The sequence below is a fragment of the Denticeps clupeoides genome, chromosome 20, assembly GCF_900700375.1.
Source record: "Denticeps clupeoides chromosome 20, fDenClu1.1, whole genome shotgun sequence".
NCBI lineage: Eukaryota > Metazoa > Chordata > Actinopteri > Clupeiformes > Denticipitidae > Denticeps > Denticeps clupeoides.
Window position 1 is genome coordinate 16474342 of NC_041726.1, and position 16370 is coordinate 16490711.

General features: G+C 40.7%; 1 protein-coding gene across 1 annotated transcript; it reads right to left on the minus strand.

Annotated features, from left to right (window-relative positions):
- Nucleotides 1-438: 438 nt before the first annotated feature.
- On the minus strand, nt 439-6490 carry trappc3 (trafficking protein particle complex subunit 3). Its single transcript, XM_028964073.1, has 5 exons — nt 6335-6490; nt 4087-4184; nt 3272-3371; nt 2513-2695; nt 439-1065 (listed from the first exon to the last, which is right to left on the minus strand). The coding sequence occupies exons 1-5, from the start codon at nt 6374-6376 to the stop codon at nt 946-948; spliced, it is 543 nt and encodes a 180-aa protein (XP_028819906.1). The 5' UTR covers nt 6377-6490; the 3' UTR covers nt 439-945.
- Nucleotides 6491-16370: the final 9880 nt, after the last annotated feature.

The following is a 16370-nucleotide window of genomic DNA, read 5'->3' on the forward strand; positions in this document are numbered from 1 at the left end:
GACAACCTGAAAAAGCTTTACTGGCACAGCTAAATGTTAACAGGCCTGTGTGTTATCAAATTGTTAACCGGCCACTTCTGATACAGTCTGACGTCATGCCATGAGCAGGTGACTGGAACCCGCTGTGGACCTGCCTTGCCACACCTCGGCACACACGACGCCCGTGGAATGAGCCAATGGTGATTGCTTCCATCAGGCCTGAGTAAACGCCTGAGATGAATTAGGCTCTTGTTCATGTTGTTAGCCATTCAGGAGACTGTAATAACAGTGAGCCACAATGTTCGCGGGTGTACGTGACCAGTCAGGGGTTCCAGCAGAGCACTTCAGTACATGTGCTGCAATCAGCCAACGGCTAACACGGGCTAACGAAACAATTAAGAAGGGAAATAATATTATAGTATATATATATATGCATGGTAAAATACTCCAACACAGGAAAAAAATCTGGATAATATTTTATTTTAAACTGGGGCATTAATTCCTGGGGAAAAGAAATTACGTCCCCACAATCTGTGCAAAAATTATTTGTGAATATTCAGATACTCCTCAGAACCAGAAATTCTACATTTTAAATATAAATCATAGAGAAAAATATACAGTCCAATTCAACATAAATTTCTAAGAGACTGAGTAAAATCTGTACATACTGTAATGTATATGTAACCATACATCTGAGAAACATTAATACACAACGTAATGTAGGTCATTGGTCAATAAAATAGAAGAGAGGAGGTTGAATGTGTTTTCAGAAATAAATGAAGCTGTGTAGAGTCTGGTGGTATCTGGCAGAGGGTGTGCAGGAGGTATCCATGACTTGCGATGAACTGAAGACAGGAGACAATGATGTCTGTGGCCTTGGCCCTCTTCTCATGCTGAAGATTAAGTTTCTTTCGAGTTTCGGCCCTTCAAATCCCAGTTTCTGGGATGTTCATGACAGTGAGACCTTTACTCATCTCCTGCAGGCAGGTTCTCCTCAATCCTCTTAATGAACTTCATGCGGATCTCTGTCACATTGTCTCCCCTAAGGGTGTCCTGAGCAAACCGGACCTCCACTGCCATCTGGACCTAGACGGGGATATAAAGGATAAAGGGCAATGGTCAAAGTGAAGGTCACTCTAATTACATCAATTAGCTTTGCAAATGAAATCCCACAAACTTGTGTGATTGAAATAAGTTAATAAGACTCATGTACATTGTGCATGTACTGTGGGGGCCACCAATTATGCAAGTTGTCCTATTGTAATTTTCATCAAAGGTACACTTCAACTGGGAGAGACCGAACGTAAAAGTAAAAAAAAAAAAAATGTTTAATCCAGGAAATTGCATTGTATGATTTAAGAATTTATTTGTCTACGAACCGCCAATTTGCCACTGAACAAAGTACTGTCCCCGCACACTGCTCCCTGGGCGCCTTTCATGGTCACTGCTCACTAAGGAAGATGGGTTAAATGCAGAGGATATATTTAGTTGTGTGTCAACATGTGCTGCACTGCAGTGTTTCACAATGACAATCACTTCACTTTCACTTGTAATGGAACTTTGGGGGGCGATGACAGAGATCAAACGTTCTCCTGTAGGTCTTCACCAGATTTGCACACACTGTAGCTGGTATTTTGGCCCATTTTTCCATGCAGAACATCTCTAGAGTTTTGATGTTTGGGGATGTCACTGGGCACAGATTTTCTATTGGATTGAGGCTAGGCCACTCCAGAGCCTTTTATGTAGCCACACCTTTGTTGCCCAGGTGGTATGTTTGGGATCATTGTCATGCTGGAGGATCCAGACACGTTTCATCTTCAATGCTCTCACTGATTGAAGGAGGTTTTTGCCCAGAAATCTCATGATACATGGCTCCCTTTCCTTAATATGAATCAGTCGTCCTGTCCCATTTGCAGAAAAGCAGCCCCAAAGGATAATGTTTCCAGTCCCATGCCACACAGTGGGTATGATGTTCTTGGGGTGCAACTCCGCATTCTACCCCTTGAAATGCAACATCTTTTGCTCTCATCTGACCACAAGACATTCTCCCAATCCTTCTCTGGATAATCCAGACAATCTCTGTCAAACTTTAGACAGGCCTGGACGTGCTGTCTTAAGCAGGGGGATGTTTTGTGTGCTGAAGAATTTTACTGCATGTAGTTTGTTACAAATATTAACCTTTGTTACTGTGGTCGCAACTCTCTTTAAGTCACTGACCAGTTTCCCCCATATAGTTATGGGTTGTTCCTCACAATTCTCAAGATCATTTATACCCTACAAAGTGAGATCTTGCAGAGAGCCCCAGGTCGAGGGAGATTGTCAGTGATTCAATTTTCTAATTATTGCTCCAACAGTTGATCTCTTCTCACTAAGCTGATTGCCTGTTGTAGATTGTACACCTGCAAAAGACTGGGACAAGACAATCTTGTCCCTGGTGTCCTTAGCTCTCTGGTCTTGGCGGTTGATGGAGGTTGTCGGGCCAGAATTCTTGCATGTTTGTAGGTGCTAAATACCTATAAACACTAAGACTTACCATCTCCAGAGCTCCTCTCAACACCCCACACAGCAGGTTGGAGTATACCAGGTTGCTGTGGTTATCGGGCAGCTCCACGAAGTCCACCAGGGGATTGCTCTCTAGAATGAGGGAGAACTCGTCTCCAGCCGGACTCCAGTTGGTCACACTGGGGGTGATGCCCAGGTACATCTTAAACGCCACCTGCCAAAGTAAAGAAGCCTCAAAATACTTGACTTTTTAGGCCATATGAAAGGATTTTATTTTGAAGACAATGATTTCTTTCTTTTTAACGTTCCACAAATCGTTCGTCCTCAAAGTTCGCTTTCTGAACCCTCCTCAGGGGAGCAATCCTGGGAGACCTCAGCATTCTGATCACAAGTGCAGAGTCCAGAGAAAACAGACCTGTGAGAGATTACCATCTGACAACGTGGCCCGGGACGGGGAGAGAGAGATTCCAGGAGTGTGAACTAATGCTTCGCTGGGTTGAGATATATCCTGCTCTGGCAAGAACTTAGAACAGCAGCTACTAGGGAGCACTGAGGACCAAAAACAACAAGTGCAAAAGAAACGGAAGTGGCCCAAGGCTTCAGTTCTGCTTTTCCAGCAGGCCAGTTGGTTTTGAGAGAGCATAGCTGGAATGTTTCTTCTCCTACGAATCCCTCAGTTTAAATAAAAAAAAGAAGGAACTGCTAAAAACTGTGATGAAAGCAGCTCTACACTCAAATCACTTTCAGCAGGTCTGTGTCTTTCTCCATGACCACAGAGAGTTCTTCTTACCTTAGCAATGACATCGGCTGTTTCTCGGAAATCCTGACACCTCCCAACACTGGAGCGAGCCAGAAAGTCCTCAATGAGACGCACGCCGATATTATATCCCCTGAAAGAAAGAGAATCACATTTCTGATCATGAAGTGACCGAAATGAACATAATCTCAGGTGAAAATAACAACATTTCTCAAAAAGCGGAGTTAATGTAAGAATGATTAACTAAATTAACTTGTCTCCTCATACAAAAATGAGTGAAATTGGTAAATGCCACCCCCACATATTAATTGATAAAACAACTAAACAAAAATGTAATTTCTTAGTTACAATTAATCCTACTTCTCTGATTTAAGTGTCAAGATAAATCCATTTTCCGCACATGCCTGGCCATAACCCAATCATGGAGAATTTATCATGACTGTGAAGGTCGATTAGCCTAATGCCAAACCAAATGAACATTTCGTCCACAGGCTGTGGGTTTCTTTATTAGAGAGGTTTTAATGGATTTGTGCTGATAGGGAAAGGTAACCTTGAAGTGCAAATTAACAAAGATGAAAAAATAGCTGCAGCCTATTTCAGGCCTGTGCTAAGAGAAAAGGTGATTGTATGCTCAGCAGGGTCACAAGCTCCACAGATCCCCAGAGGCACACACTCACCTTTTTTTAGTTGAAAGTGACTGCAGGAATGAGACGGAGGTCAGATATTTCTGCACTTTCATGAACAAATGGCCAGTTGTGATACCCAATGCAGACAGGTGTATGTGTGAGAGTGAAAAAGAAAAAGAGAGAGCGAGAGAGAGATATTTAGGTACAAGTACACCTGCTTACATCTTGTCCAGTTGCTTGTTGACTTCCTCATCATTCTCATAGTCCTTGCAGAGTTGTGTGACCAGAGCTCCGTAGGTCAGAGTGAAAAGCTCAGAATTCTAAACACAGACAGAGAGATTTGATTCATTTTAATTGTGATGAAACATTTCATCTGTACATCAGATAGTAAAAAGAGAAACAGCAGGGACTGGCTCAATTTAAAAATGTAAGCAAGAAGTGTCTTGAAGTATACTTAAACACATGACAATAGAATTATAAATTCTCTACTTGAGGAAAAAAGCACATCTCCATAATGGTACCCTATCATGAAAATGTGACTTTCGAGATTGTTTAACATTAATAGAAGTTCCTCTAGCCTGTCTATGGTCCGGCAGTCGCTAGAAATGGCGATAGGTGTAAAAATGCTCTAAAATGCTCTAAATGTGCAAAGAGTGCTTTGGTTGTTCAGAGAGAGGCAGCTCAGACGGTCTGATCTGGAATTTGTCCCCTTATGTAGTCATAAAAGGAAAGGTTACCTCCTGTTTGTGATTGGAAATTACCACAAATTTATTTATTTTGTTCAGTCACGTGGGACGCTGTAGAACCAGTGGGTTTTCTGAAAAAATGCAGACACCACTTCCAGCCTGAGCCAAACTCTCCTCCTCATTAGCATTTAAAGCAACAGACACAGAAATGGCGCGTCCTGGGGAAATCTCACTGTGGGACTGGCAAAACGTGGCTGCACCAACACTGAATTTTGGAAAGAGACTTGGTCTCATCAGCAGGAAGGATGAGTCAGCGTACAGAGAGAAGGTGCAATGACTGATGGACTGGTGTAAGGTCAACTATTTATTTCTGAACGTGGACAAAATGAAGGAGATAATTGTTGACTTCAGAAGACAACAGAGAAAAAACTCTCCACTGAATATCGACGGATCTTGTGTGGCGTCAATAACACAAAGTTCCTCTGTTTTCATCTAGAAGAGAACCTCTTCCTGGAATCTCAAGAAAGCCCAGCAGAGTCTTTACTTCCTCCGGAGGCTGAGGAAAGCCCATCTCCCATCACCCATCCTCACCAACTTCTATAGAGGGAGCATTGAGAGCATTCTGACCAGACCGCAAGATCCTACAGCAGATAGTGAGGACAGCTGAGAAAAGAGTCTCTTCCCTCCATAGTGGACATTTACAACACATGCTGCACCAGGAAAGCCACCAGCATTGTGAAGGATCCTACTCCCCTTCACCCTCCTACCATTCGGAAAAAGGTACCAAAGCATTCGGGCACTCTCTACCAGACTGTGCAATAGCTTCTTTCCACAGGCCATCAGACACCTGAACACTCAGGGACTTTCCACTCTGGACGGAGACACACACTACCTCTGTTGTATTGAGTAATATTATATGTCTGTAATATTATCTATCTATGCACCATTCCATTTTGCACAGCAGTATCTGCACTATTTTACTTAACATGTATTATTCATTCCACTAGTTTAGCGCTGTCTGTCTCATTGTTCTCTACATGGTTTTTGTTAAATGTTACTCTTTCACTGCCTCTGTCCCGTTTGAACTTTATGTAGCCCAGTTGCATTTTTTGCAACTTTGTTCAATATGTTACATGTAGCACCAGGTTCTGGAGGAATTTCGTTTCAGTATGTAACATCTAATCTAACACTGAATTAGCTGAAATTACAATAAAGATAGTGACATGAAGCTATATTAAGCTCTTCTTTCAGGGTCCACATTAACAGCCAAAATTAACAGTCATATTGTGAGCTTCAGCGCACTGTGGTTTTTGCAAATTGTGACGAAGCTCCTGAGGTATCAGTCCTTAATCTGCTCAACCACCCAGCCCAACCAACCTGTTGGCTACACTGGAGGTCCAAATGATAGAACATGATCCCAGTCAAGCTACAGAATGACATTCTAAGAGCATCACAAACACAGAAGGAGACTTTCATTAGAAACACAGCCTAATGGCAGCATTATGGAATATATGGCACTTGTCTCTAAAAACCATAATTCTTCTGAAAACATTTCACCATTAGTCAATATTATAAGGCTTTACAAAACGCCTTTCCTGTTGCCTCTATTGCGACCGATATCTAATGTTGCGGTTTTCACTCGTTGCAGTCTATATATGCAACCCCCGCAGCAATTTCATGCAGGTTTTAACGTGTTAGCCTGAAGAAATGAATATAAAGAGCAGTTGTTATGTTAGCGGCTAAAGGACACAACGCAGACGGTATAAAGGAAGAAAGCGGCTCACCATCTTCTTGCTGTCCGTGCTTCTGGTCGACTGTCGGGCCATGCTGGTTCGGGTTACGTATCAGCGAAAGAGTGCAATGTTTAATTAATACGTTTCTTTCAAACAGACCAAGAACTGTATGCGGTAGACTGATATCGCTTTCTGGTATAAGTCTACTTCCTGTTTTAAAGCGGAAGTCACGATTCGCATTGCCTGATGGTACTTGTGTTTTTTTTGGCATTTAGTACCAGAATTCATGTAGTCCCACAATTTATTAAAGTATTTAATTCGTATTTTGTATTTTTGCAGAGGTATATATGCATAACGTTTCAGAGCTTTATATATGCACCATTTGACACCATTTTTGGATTTTTAAGATGTCTTGATGAGTTTAATGTTGTACAATTCTGCGATTTTAAAGTGAAGTGATTGTCACATGTGATACACAGCAGCACAGCACACAGTGCACACAGTGAAATTTGTCCTCTGCATTTAACCCATCACCCTGAGTGAGCAGTGGGCAGCCATGACCAGCGCCCGGGGAGCAGTGTGTGGGGACGGTGCTTTGCTCAGTGGCACCTCAGTGGCACCTTGGCGGCTCGGGATTCGAACCGGCAACCTTCTGATTACGGGGTCGCTTCCTTAACCGCTAGGCCACCACTGCCCCACAGATTTGCCACACAGTGGAAGAATATATCTGTATTAAAAATCTTTATAACTATGTACATTACACATATTATAATAATAATAATAATAATAATAATAATAATAATAATCTACTGTGTGCATTTTAAAATGTACTTACTATGTGAGGTAACCCAACAACCGACACTGTCCCTGTAACTACTGATTGTAAGTCGTCTGGATAATGGCGGCTGATAAATGCTGTAAATGTAAATGACCGTTCAATGCTTTATGCAGAAAAGACATCTCCTAGTCTAGCCTTGAACCATATCCTGTTAAATCCCTTGAAACATCTTGACTGATTCTAATCACTGGCCAGAAACTCTCTCATCTTAAATTAATAATCTATGGATAAAATATATGCTTTTCGAGAGTCGGCTAAGACAATTTTATCTAAAGCACTCAAATACTAACAATGTACAAAGGGGAGCTGGATACACATACAAGACACAACAGTGTAATGTCCAGAAGTCACTATAAAAATGTAGGTAGTACTTCAGTATTTCATTCGCAGACTGCTTCTGTTAGGGGTCGCCACAGCAGATTAGGCTGCATGGCAAAAAGGATGCCCTTCCTCATCCAACCCTCCCCACGGACCCAAGAAAATACACCGGTATTAACAGTGGTTACAAACAAAGGCATTTAAAAATCATTATGAACTAATGGACAAAAACTGGGGGAACTGCCTTCTTCAGCCAGCTAAAACATACATTAAATACTTGCTTAATTTGATACATGAATCTTCTACATTTTTGTTGACATTAACCTAACTCAGCTTTTACACTGAAACCTGTTAAAAAGAGAGAATAAATATGTTCCTTTGCACACAAACTGATCAACCTCCAAACACATTAACTGTGTTAAACCTAAATCAGCACCAATATTGAGATGATACATCTAAATGTACTGCAGCTTTGCAAAAAAATTGTTTTCGTAATAAGTTTTGTTTTTGTTGTTTAGTAACTGAGAAACAGATCATTGATGTGTTGAGAAATGTGCAGTTTGGAGAATTGTTAAGTGCTGCATTCCTCTGCACCGGTTGAGGCCACGAGGGTGCAGGAATGCTCATTACTATGCATCCACCAAAAAGACCACTAAAACAAACTTTCAGATCTAAAAGCATCAATTTTCCATTGCTTTTAACAGTTTGAGAGAAATTCTATAAGGAAATTCTGACAATTTGTATTGCATTTGCAATCTATTATATCGCACCGTACAGAACGTTGGTATGACACTGCATTGTCTTTTAATTGGGCTGTTAATAAACAATAAACCTGTTACTAAATGTTGATTTGATTTGACTTCTAGAATGTGTGAAAGTTCAATTCTGCAGCGAATAGTATTTTCTCTCCCCAAACAAGAAAGTCGAAACATGCACCAGAGGCTGTATTCTTTCCTCTTGGAAGGCTTGGCAAGGACCTACTGTTTCTATATTCACTTTAAGTCGGGGCAAAATTGCATTACCTCACTGTGGTTGGTTCCACTCAGCACTCTGGGGCTTATTCCCACACTCCTGTCTCCTGTTTAATGTGCAGGCACAGCCGTAGCTATGCGGCACGCATCGGTAAAGAGTTTTAACAGATGCTCTTCGGCTCCAAGCCTCATTACTGTACCAATACCTTTCAGTTCCAACATAAAATAACTAAAAACTACATATGATGTTTTGAATGCAACAACAAATCTTAACAGCATCTAGATGGTTGGAATAATGGTTATTATATTTGTGGACATTCTGTATCTCCAGAAGTTTAAATAACCCTCTCTGTGAATAAATAGAAGACAAGATACTTGGCTTCAGGGCTTCCTGGGATACCCTGTTTTTTATCTCTCTCTATATATACATTTTACGTCTTATGGTTTAAAAAAAAATATTAGCATTTCTTTGTTAAATAAATATGCTTCGTGGTATTTAATTTGTGGTCAATTTGCCAAAATATTTAAATATTTGGCAGAAGATTTTTTGAGAAAGAAAGTCCTTATTTGCATCCATAATGATTACATTAATTTATACAATGAACTTCAAGAAGATATTTTTAACGTGATATCGCCTTTAGCCCACCGGGTGGTGCCATATCCTTGAATGTCCCTTTCAACCCTAATTACTTTCATATTCCCAATAACCTGCCTAAAGAAGCCCGTCCGTATTCTCTGTTCCTGGATGCCCATCTGTGTTGCATGTCCCTACATGTAACATTGTTTTTAACTGTGGTGCATGTCTGTGTGTATGATCAGTTCTCTCTGGGAATAATGAAATGTGGCCCTTCTTCCTTCTGTTCAGTGCACTTTATATTAAACATTCAACATGTCTTGCAATTGTTCCTTGTGTCTTCACTCAGTAATTACAATGATATAATCATTCATACTGTCACCTGTTACCAAAATAATGATCAAATAAAGGAGCAGTTATAAACTCCAAACCCTTCATTTTTTCCAAATTGAAATATGTGATTGAAAACAGTGGTTTCAGCCTGAGGCTCAAAGCAGTTGTCTGATTTACCTGCACATCAATGAAAATTCAATGTAATTTGTCAAGGACCTATAAAACCATTGGACTTTTAAAGCTTAAATAAAAAACTGGCCAAGAACAAGATATAAAGAGGCAGAACACATATGAACACAGACTAAGAGGTGAGAAGAACCGATGTAAAGAAATGGGTAATGAATGGTAATAGGAAAACAGGCAAAGGAACAGAAATATTTCAGCTTGACTTTTCAATAGTATGATCAACAATGAATGATCAATTTTTGTTGACTTTTCGGCGGCAGACGTGTACCAGAAAGGAACTATATGTGTTTGATTTGACCATGAGTAATTTTGGTGAAATGCCTGTGTCTGGATTTAAAGAAGAAAAATCCCTGTTTGATGTTTGTTTGGTGGGTGTTCAGGAGAAGGCCATGTCAGGCTGTGTTTGGACACCTGGCTGACATGGAGCAGGAGTCCCCTCCTCCCCATGCAGCTGGACAACTCCAAATTAATTCATTTCCCTTCACATGCAAGAGCTTGAAAATCTGAAAACGCCTGAAAGCCATGTTTTAAAAATGTAAAGATTTAGATATTTATTATATACAGAGAGAGGGATCTAGGATATAGCAGTGCTCTATAATAGTAATATTCATTAGCATTAACACATTCAATGTGACAATAAGCCAATCTAGTTTCAGAAGCAGTCTGTTAGATGTAGTATGGGTCTCTATTACTATGAATAAGCGGTATTAAAGCACTATATTTCACACCTGGGTGTGTTTCACACCTGTGGGTGTGTGAAATACAGTGTTGCTTGAAAGATTGTGAACGCCTTTGAACATTATTTTTTAAGTCATGCATATGTAGAAATGCATAAATGTATTTATTGTCCAAAAAGTAGATAAAAAACAATTAATCCCAATACAGAAAAATAATAACTCGATATGCAAAGTATGTGAACTTTTCAAAAGATATGACTTTTTAAGCAATACACCAAAGTGTTTGGAGGTGTATAATCCATAAAAATTAGACCTTTTCCAGAATTACCCAATCCACACAGACTGATTACAATTGGAAGAAACTCAAGACCGCTGTCATACCAGGTTCCCAGGGTAATATTTTAGTACATAAGGGCCACTCTCACATGTTCATGGTTAATGTTCATAAGTTCACCATCAGAAAAAAAAAACCCATCAACAGCAGCAGTGTGCATGGCATTGCTGCAAGGAGAAAGCAACTTCTCTACAGAACATCGACAATGACAACAATGACAATTTGTGGACAGATGAAATCAAAACAAATTGCATTGTAGAATAAGATCCTGATCAGTGAGACATGGTGGCTGCCTGTAGTGTCATGGTTTGAACCTGTTTTCCTGCATCTTTTTCCTGACGGTGGGAACATCTGATGCAGCTTCACATATGGGGCTGAAATTGAAAATCTGTTCGGTTCCTCTTTACCACACGTCTGGGTTTGTCATCTGTGGAGTCACTGTGATTTACTTCAATACAACTGACACAATTTAACAATGCAGTTTTAGTCGTATTGTTATTATAACAGGGGCAGTAGTGGGTAGTGGGTAAGGAAGAGGACCCATAAATGGAAGGTTGTGGGTTTGAGTACTGTAAAAAAGACCATGTGGTGTTGGAGAGAAGAGAATAGACACAGAATGTCACACTTCCCCCTGCAGACATCTGTTATGCAAGGCAAAAGCAGGCTCCCGTGATGTCCATTCTTACAGTACCGATCTGCCAAGGTGCCACTGAGCAAAGCTCCGTCCCCACACACTGCTCCCCGGGCAGAGTACACATTTTGGGTGTCACCATGTGCTGTGCTGCAGTGTTTCACAATGACAATTGTTTCACTTCACTTCACTTATTTGATTTTAGCATAAAATTTTTTGACAAACTTTAAAACTTTAAATAAAAAACATGCTTTCCCCAAACCATGCTGCCGCACTCAATAGTGCTTTTGCCACAAAAGTCACACTATTCTGGAGGTCCCTCTTAAGGCACAGCTTCCTGTTAAGCTATCCCAGTTCATATATCATTCATGGTCAAAGGTGAGAGCAGCAGCCTACCTGTCCAGCAACTAAGAGCCAGACAGACTGAAGTGACAGAATAACGAGAGCAACAAACATCTAGCATGAGCTATTTAGAATTGAGGGGAGTTGAATATGGGGAGAGAGAAGGTCACACACACTCTGACGCGCAACAACACACACACAATACCACAGCTAGACGCCTGGAACACAGCACAAACAAACAGTTAACATGAACCAGAATCAATTCTCCATCTCAGACCAGTCAGATTTGAGGGTGTGGCCAGCACTCAGTGATCCTGGAGGAATTCGGGAGGACCACTGTGATAGTCACATTCATCTTTTTATTTGGCTTGATTACATTGTGTGAGGTTCATGGATTGAAAATTCCAAATTGCCCAATTAAAACCTTCTGGAGAAGTTCTGAGCGTTCTGATGGATCTCATGCTAAAAATAAAAAAACAATTTAGTCACACAAAGAGACACATGGAGAGAGGTTGAAACAGGGAGACATCCCATATCCAATCTCAAACTTGATGGGCCTTCACAGACAATTTCAAACCTTGCGGGCCTTCATATGGCAACCAGGGGGGTGTTTTTCTTTTCAGAATGTTAATAATAGATTTTTTAAATCCTGTGTTCTGGGATGGAAACTGAGGCAACTGAGACTAATGAAGAGCAGTTGTGTGTGTTGAGCGGGAGATGTTGAAAGGCTGTAAAACAACACCTGTCTTGTGCAGCTATGGGAGGGAATATTTTACAAATCCCAGTCTACCTCTCACACACATCCTGTTCCTCAACTTTGCAATTAAAATCCACAAGTAGCTCTTTGGATTTAACTAAAGCCTGGCATACAATGTCTTTTATATTTTTCCTTCCATGCTGGGAACACCTGTGGCAACTCTGAAGAGCAGCTCCCAAAGGAGGTGCAAACGGTGAATGCCTGATGCCTTTCAGCTCTTCCAAAACTGTTATGCATCACACACATGCATGGGTTTCTATCTCCCCCAGCTACTGCTTGTTTGGTGTGGGTTATGAGGACCCATTAAATTTAAGACTGTGTGCAGCAATCCTTTGTCATGCATTGTGGAAGTGTGACTCATGGCCATCGTGCCTTTTTCTGTTTATTAAAACCCCGTTTGTTTTCAGCACAAGAGATATAAAAGAGCGAAAACCTGGTTTGTCACTCAAGAATACTTTCTGAAACAATACAACATAAGAAAATACAAGTAACAAAACTAATTGATTGCATGACTCCTTCCTCAATACTAATAAAAAAAAAACTGTATTTAAAAAACTTGCAACTCCAAAGACTCTTTCTCCATGAGCTTTTAGCCTGGTCTTAGGAATAGTCAAGAGCATTAGGATGGACACAATATGCACGTTAGTGCAAGATTGCATATCATTCACATCTTAAAGTTCCCTTGTAGGGCACCATAGATGGGACAGGATAGATGGGATAGATGGATAGATGGGGCACCATAGAAGGGACAGGATAGATACGACCTAACAGACCAAAGTCATCAAAACCTTTAGAGGACATTTACTATGTCAGAATTGATTAACAGTTATCAGAAACCTCTTTACAACATCAGTTTATACAATAAAATATGTTAATGTACAATTCTAAATGTTTTAAGTGTGTGTTTTGTGGGGGGGGGGGGTTAAGCCTTATACTCAGTTGTCTGCCACACCTGTATCCATTTGATGTTGAAATTTGACTGACTGATCATGTTTTGTGATCTCATGGTTAAAGACCGAAAGCGACATGCGCTCCAGGGTCAGTATTTCCCTCTGTGCCGTTTGAGGAGTGGAGTGGCAACTTATGACAAAAAATTCTAAATGGCCATGTACCATTTGCCTTTTAAGCAGCCAGGGTTCTTCCAATCCTAAAGAAACCCACCGCTGATCATACAGATATCAAAATTACTGACCAGTTTCTCTCCTCTCATTTCTTCAAAATCCTTGAGTGCTGTGTCTACAATCAGCTATCACTTCATCCATCACAGAACAACCTTCTGGATCCTGAAGCCAGTTTGTCTTCAGAACAGCTCATTCTACTGAGACGGCCCTTCTGGCCAGAACTGTCATCTGTACTTATTCTCCTTGACCTCTCAGCAGCATTTAACACAGTTAATCACAAGACTCTCTTGTCTATCCTGAAGAGGCTGGAATTCAGGGCTCAGCATGGGGTTTGCTGCCTACCTTGATATGCGATCTTACCAAGTGACTTGGAAAGGATCCACCTCTGCCTCACCTAGACTCTCCACTGGTGTCCCTCAAGGCTCTGTACTATGTCCTCTCATTTTCTCCCTCTACAGAAGATCACTTGGTGAGGTCATTTCCTCACATGGATTATCCTACCACTGCTATGCCGTCAACACATAACTCATTTTCTCTTTTCCTCCCTCAGATCTACATGCTGCTTCCAAAATCTCTGCATGTCTAACCGACATCTCATCTTGGATGGCAGCCCATCACCTCAAACTCAGTCCCACCAAAACTGAACTAATATTCATTCTAGCAGATTCTTCAGGATCTTGCTTTTTACCTGGACAACTTACAGCTCTCTCCTTCTACAACAGCCCACAACCTTGGAGTAACAATAGACAACCAACTCTTCTTCTCGACTCACATCATCAATCTTTCCCACTCATGTAGATTCCTTCGCTACAATATCAGACAAATCTGTTCTTATCTATCAACACAGGCCACCAAGATACTGGTTCAGTCCTTAGTAATCTCACGACTGGATTACTGTAACTATTGTAACTTCTAGCAGATCTACCTCTATGTACCATCCAACCTCTACAACTGATACAAAATGCAGCAGCACGACTGATCGTCAACATTCCCAAATTCTCCCACACCACCCCTCTACTACGTTCCCCCCACTGGCTCCCAGTAGCTAAAGTGAAGTGATTGTTACAGCACACGGTGCACACAGTGAAATTTGTCCTCTGCATTTAACCCATCACCCTGAGTGAGCAGTGGGCAGCCATGACAGGCGCCCAGGGAGCAGTGTGTGGGGACGGTGCTTTGCTCAGTGGCTCCTCAGTTGCACCTTGGCAGATCGGGATTCGAACCGGCAACCTTCTGATTACGGGGCCGCTTCCTTAACCGCTAGGCCACCACTGACCCTGCTGCATGCATCAGATTCAAAATACTGATGCTGGCCTACAAAGCCAAACATGGAGTAGCACCATCCTACCTCACAGCCCTAATTACACCTCGCACTACACCTCATATTCTCCGAGCCTCCAGTACTGCTCGCCTGGTCCCTCCATCTCTGAAGGTAAAAGGAAGAAAGTAATCTAGACTCGTCTCTGTCTTGGCCCCTCGGTGGTGGAATGAACTTCCCCTTGAGGTCAGAACCGCACCATCACTGAGCACTTTCAAACGGCAGCTCCAGACCTTTGTCTTTAGATAATATTTAGATTAACTTATAACCTTCATATTTACATTTACATTATGGCATTTATCAGATGCCCTTATCCAGAGAGACTTACAATCAGTAGTTACAGGGACAGTTCACTTGGAGACACTTAGGGTTAAGTGTCTTGCTCAGGACACAATGGTAGTAAATGGGATTAGGCTAGGTTATTGTCTGACTTATGTACAGAAACTACAACAGAGTGAATAAAAATTGTATTCATAGTTGGGGGTCCTAGTGAACCAGAATTGATCACTTCATTGACAACATGGAACATGGAAGCATGTTCGCTCTGGATAAGGGCGTATGCCAAATGCCTTAAATAAAAAAGTACTGTAAGAAATGTAAGTACACAATGTGAAGTGATGGGCCCATATTTCAATTTGGCAGCACGTGACCTCAGCTCTTTAAAAGAGGGTAGTGAATATATACAATTAGGGAATAATAGAAAGTGAGGAATAATAGAAAAACAACTATGATGTCTTTGTGTTTTGATTGTTGCATGGTTTCTGAAACTGAACAAGGCAGACCTGGCTTCCATTTTTATATAGTTCACTGCACCGTGAACCAGTTGAAATGTTGGACTCAGCATTAGTTTCAGCAGGACCCCATTGTGTCCACGCCATGCACCTGGTCATTGCATTCTCTCGTGCTTTCTATTCCTTCATTTATCACTTCACCTTGTCTGGACATGGCCTGCGATGCTCATTAAAACATGCTTTCTCATTTCAAATAAGCATCTCTGCATTCTTCAATGGATGTAAACTGTACAGCTTGATTTTACAATCTTTAACTATGAAACATTACCTGAAATTGATAAAAAACTAAAGTTTTTGGATTTATTTCCCAAACCATTCCCCAGAAGTTTAGAGTACATAAATTCACATTTTCGGCTTTTATTAAGCCTTTAGCTGTCATATAAAGCATCATGTCAATAATGCACTACTACTTATGACAACAGTATGACAGCAGTTGTCTCACTAAAATTCTAAAATTTTAATAAAAGGGTCAGGTCTGGTAGATGTATTTGCCTGAATGTTGATAAAAACAGTCACAGGTACCATGGAATTTTATGATGAGATGGACAATGATTTTATGATGAGACTGAGAGGTTGTTAGGGGTTTCTTAATCACCACAGTGGTCATATTCTTTTCATCATTATTTACTCTTGCTTTCATATTACATTTATTTTATGGTTTTCAGTGTATTTATTATTTTTGAAGAAAAAAAAATTATCTTTGTCTATTTACTGATCATACAATCATGATTACAGACTATAAATTACTCGATCTCCAACACATGGTTGAAGTGTAGTCTCTTACATAAGATGGTGTCCAGAATATTAATAAAACAAATGTTTAATGGTTTCTCCTTAATAATCACCAACACCATTAATAAAAAATTATTAAATCTACCCATTTGTTTTTTAATCTA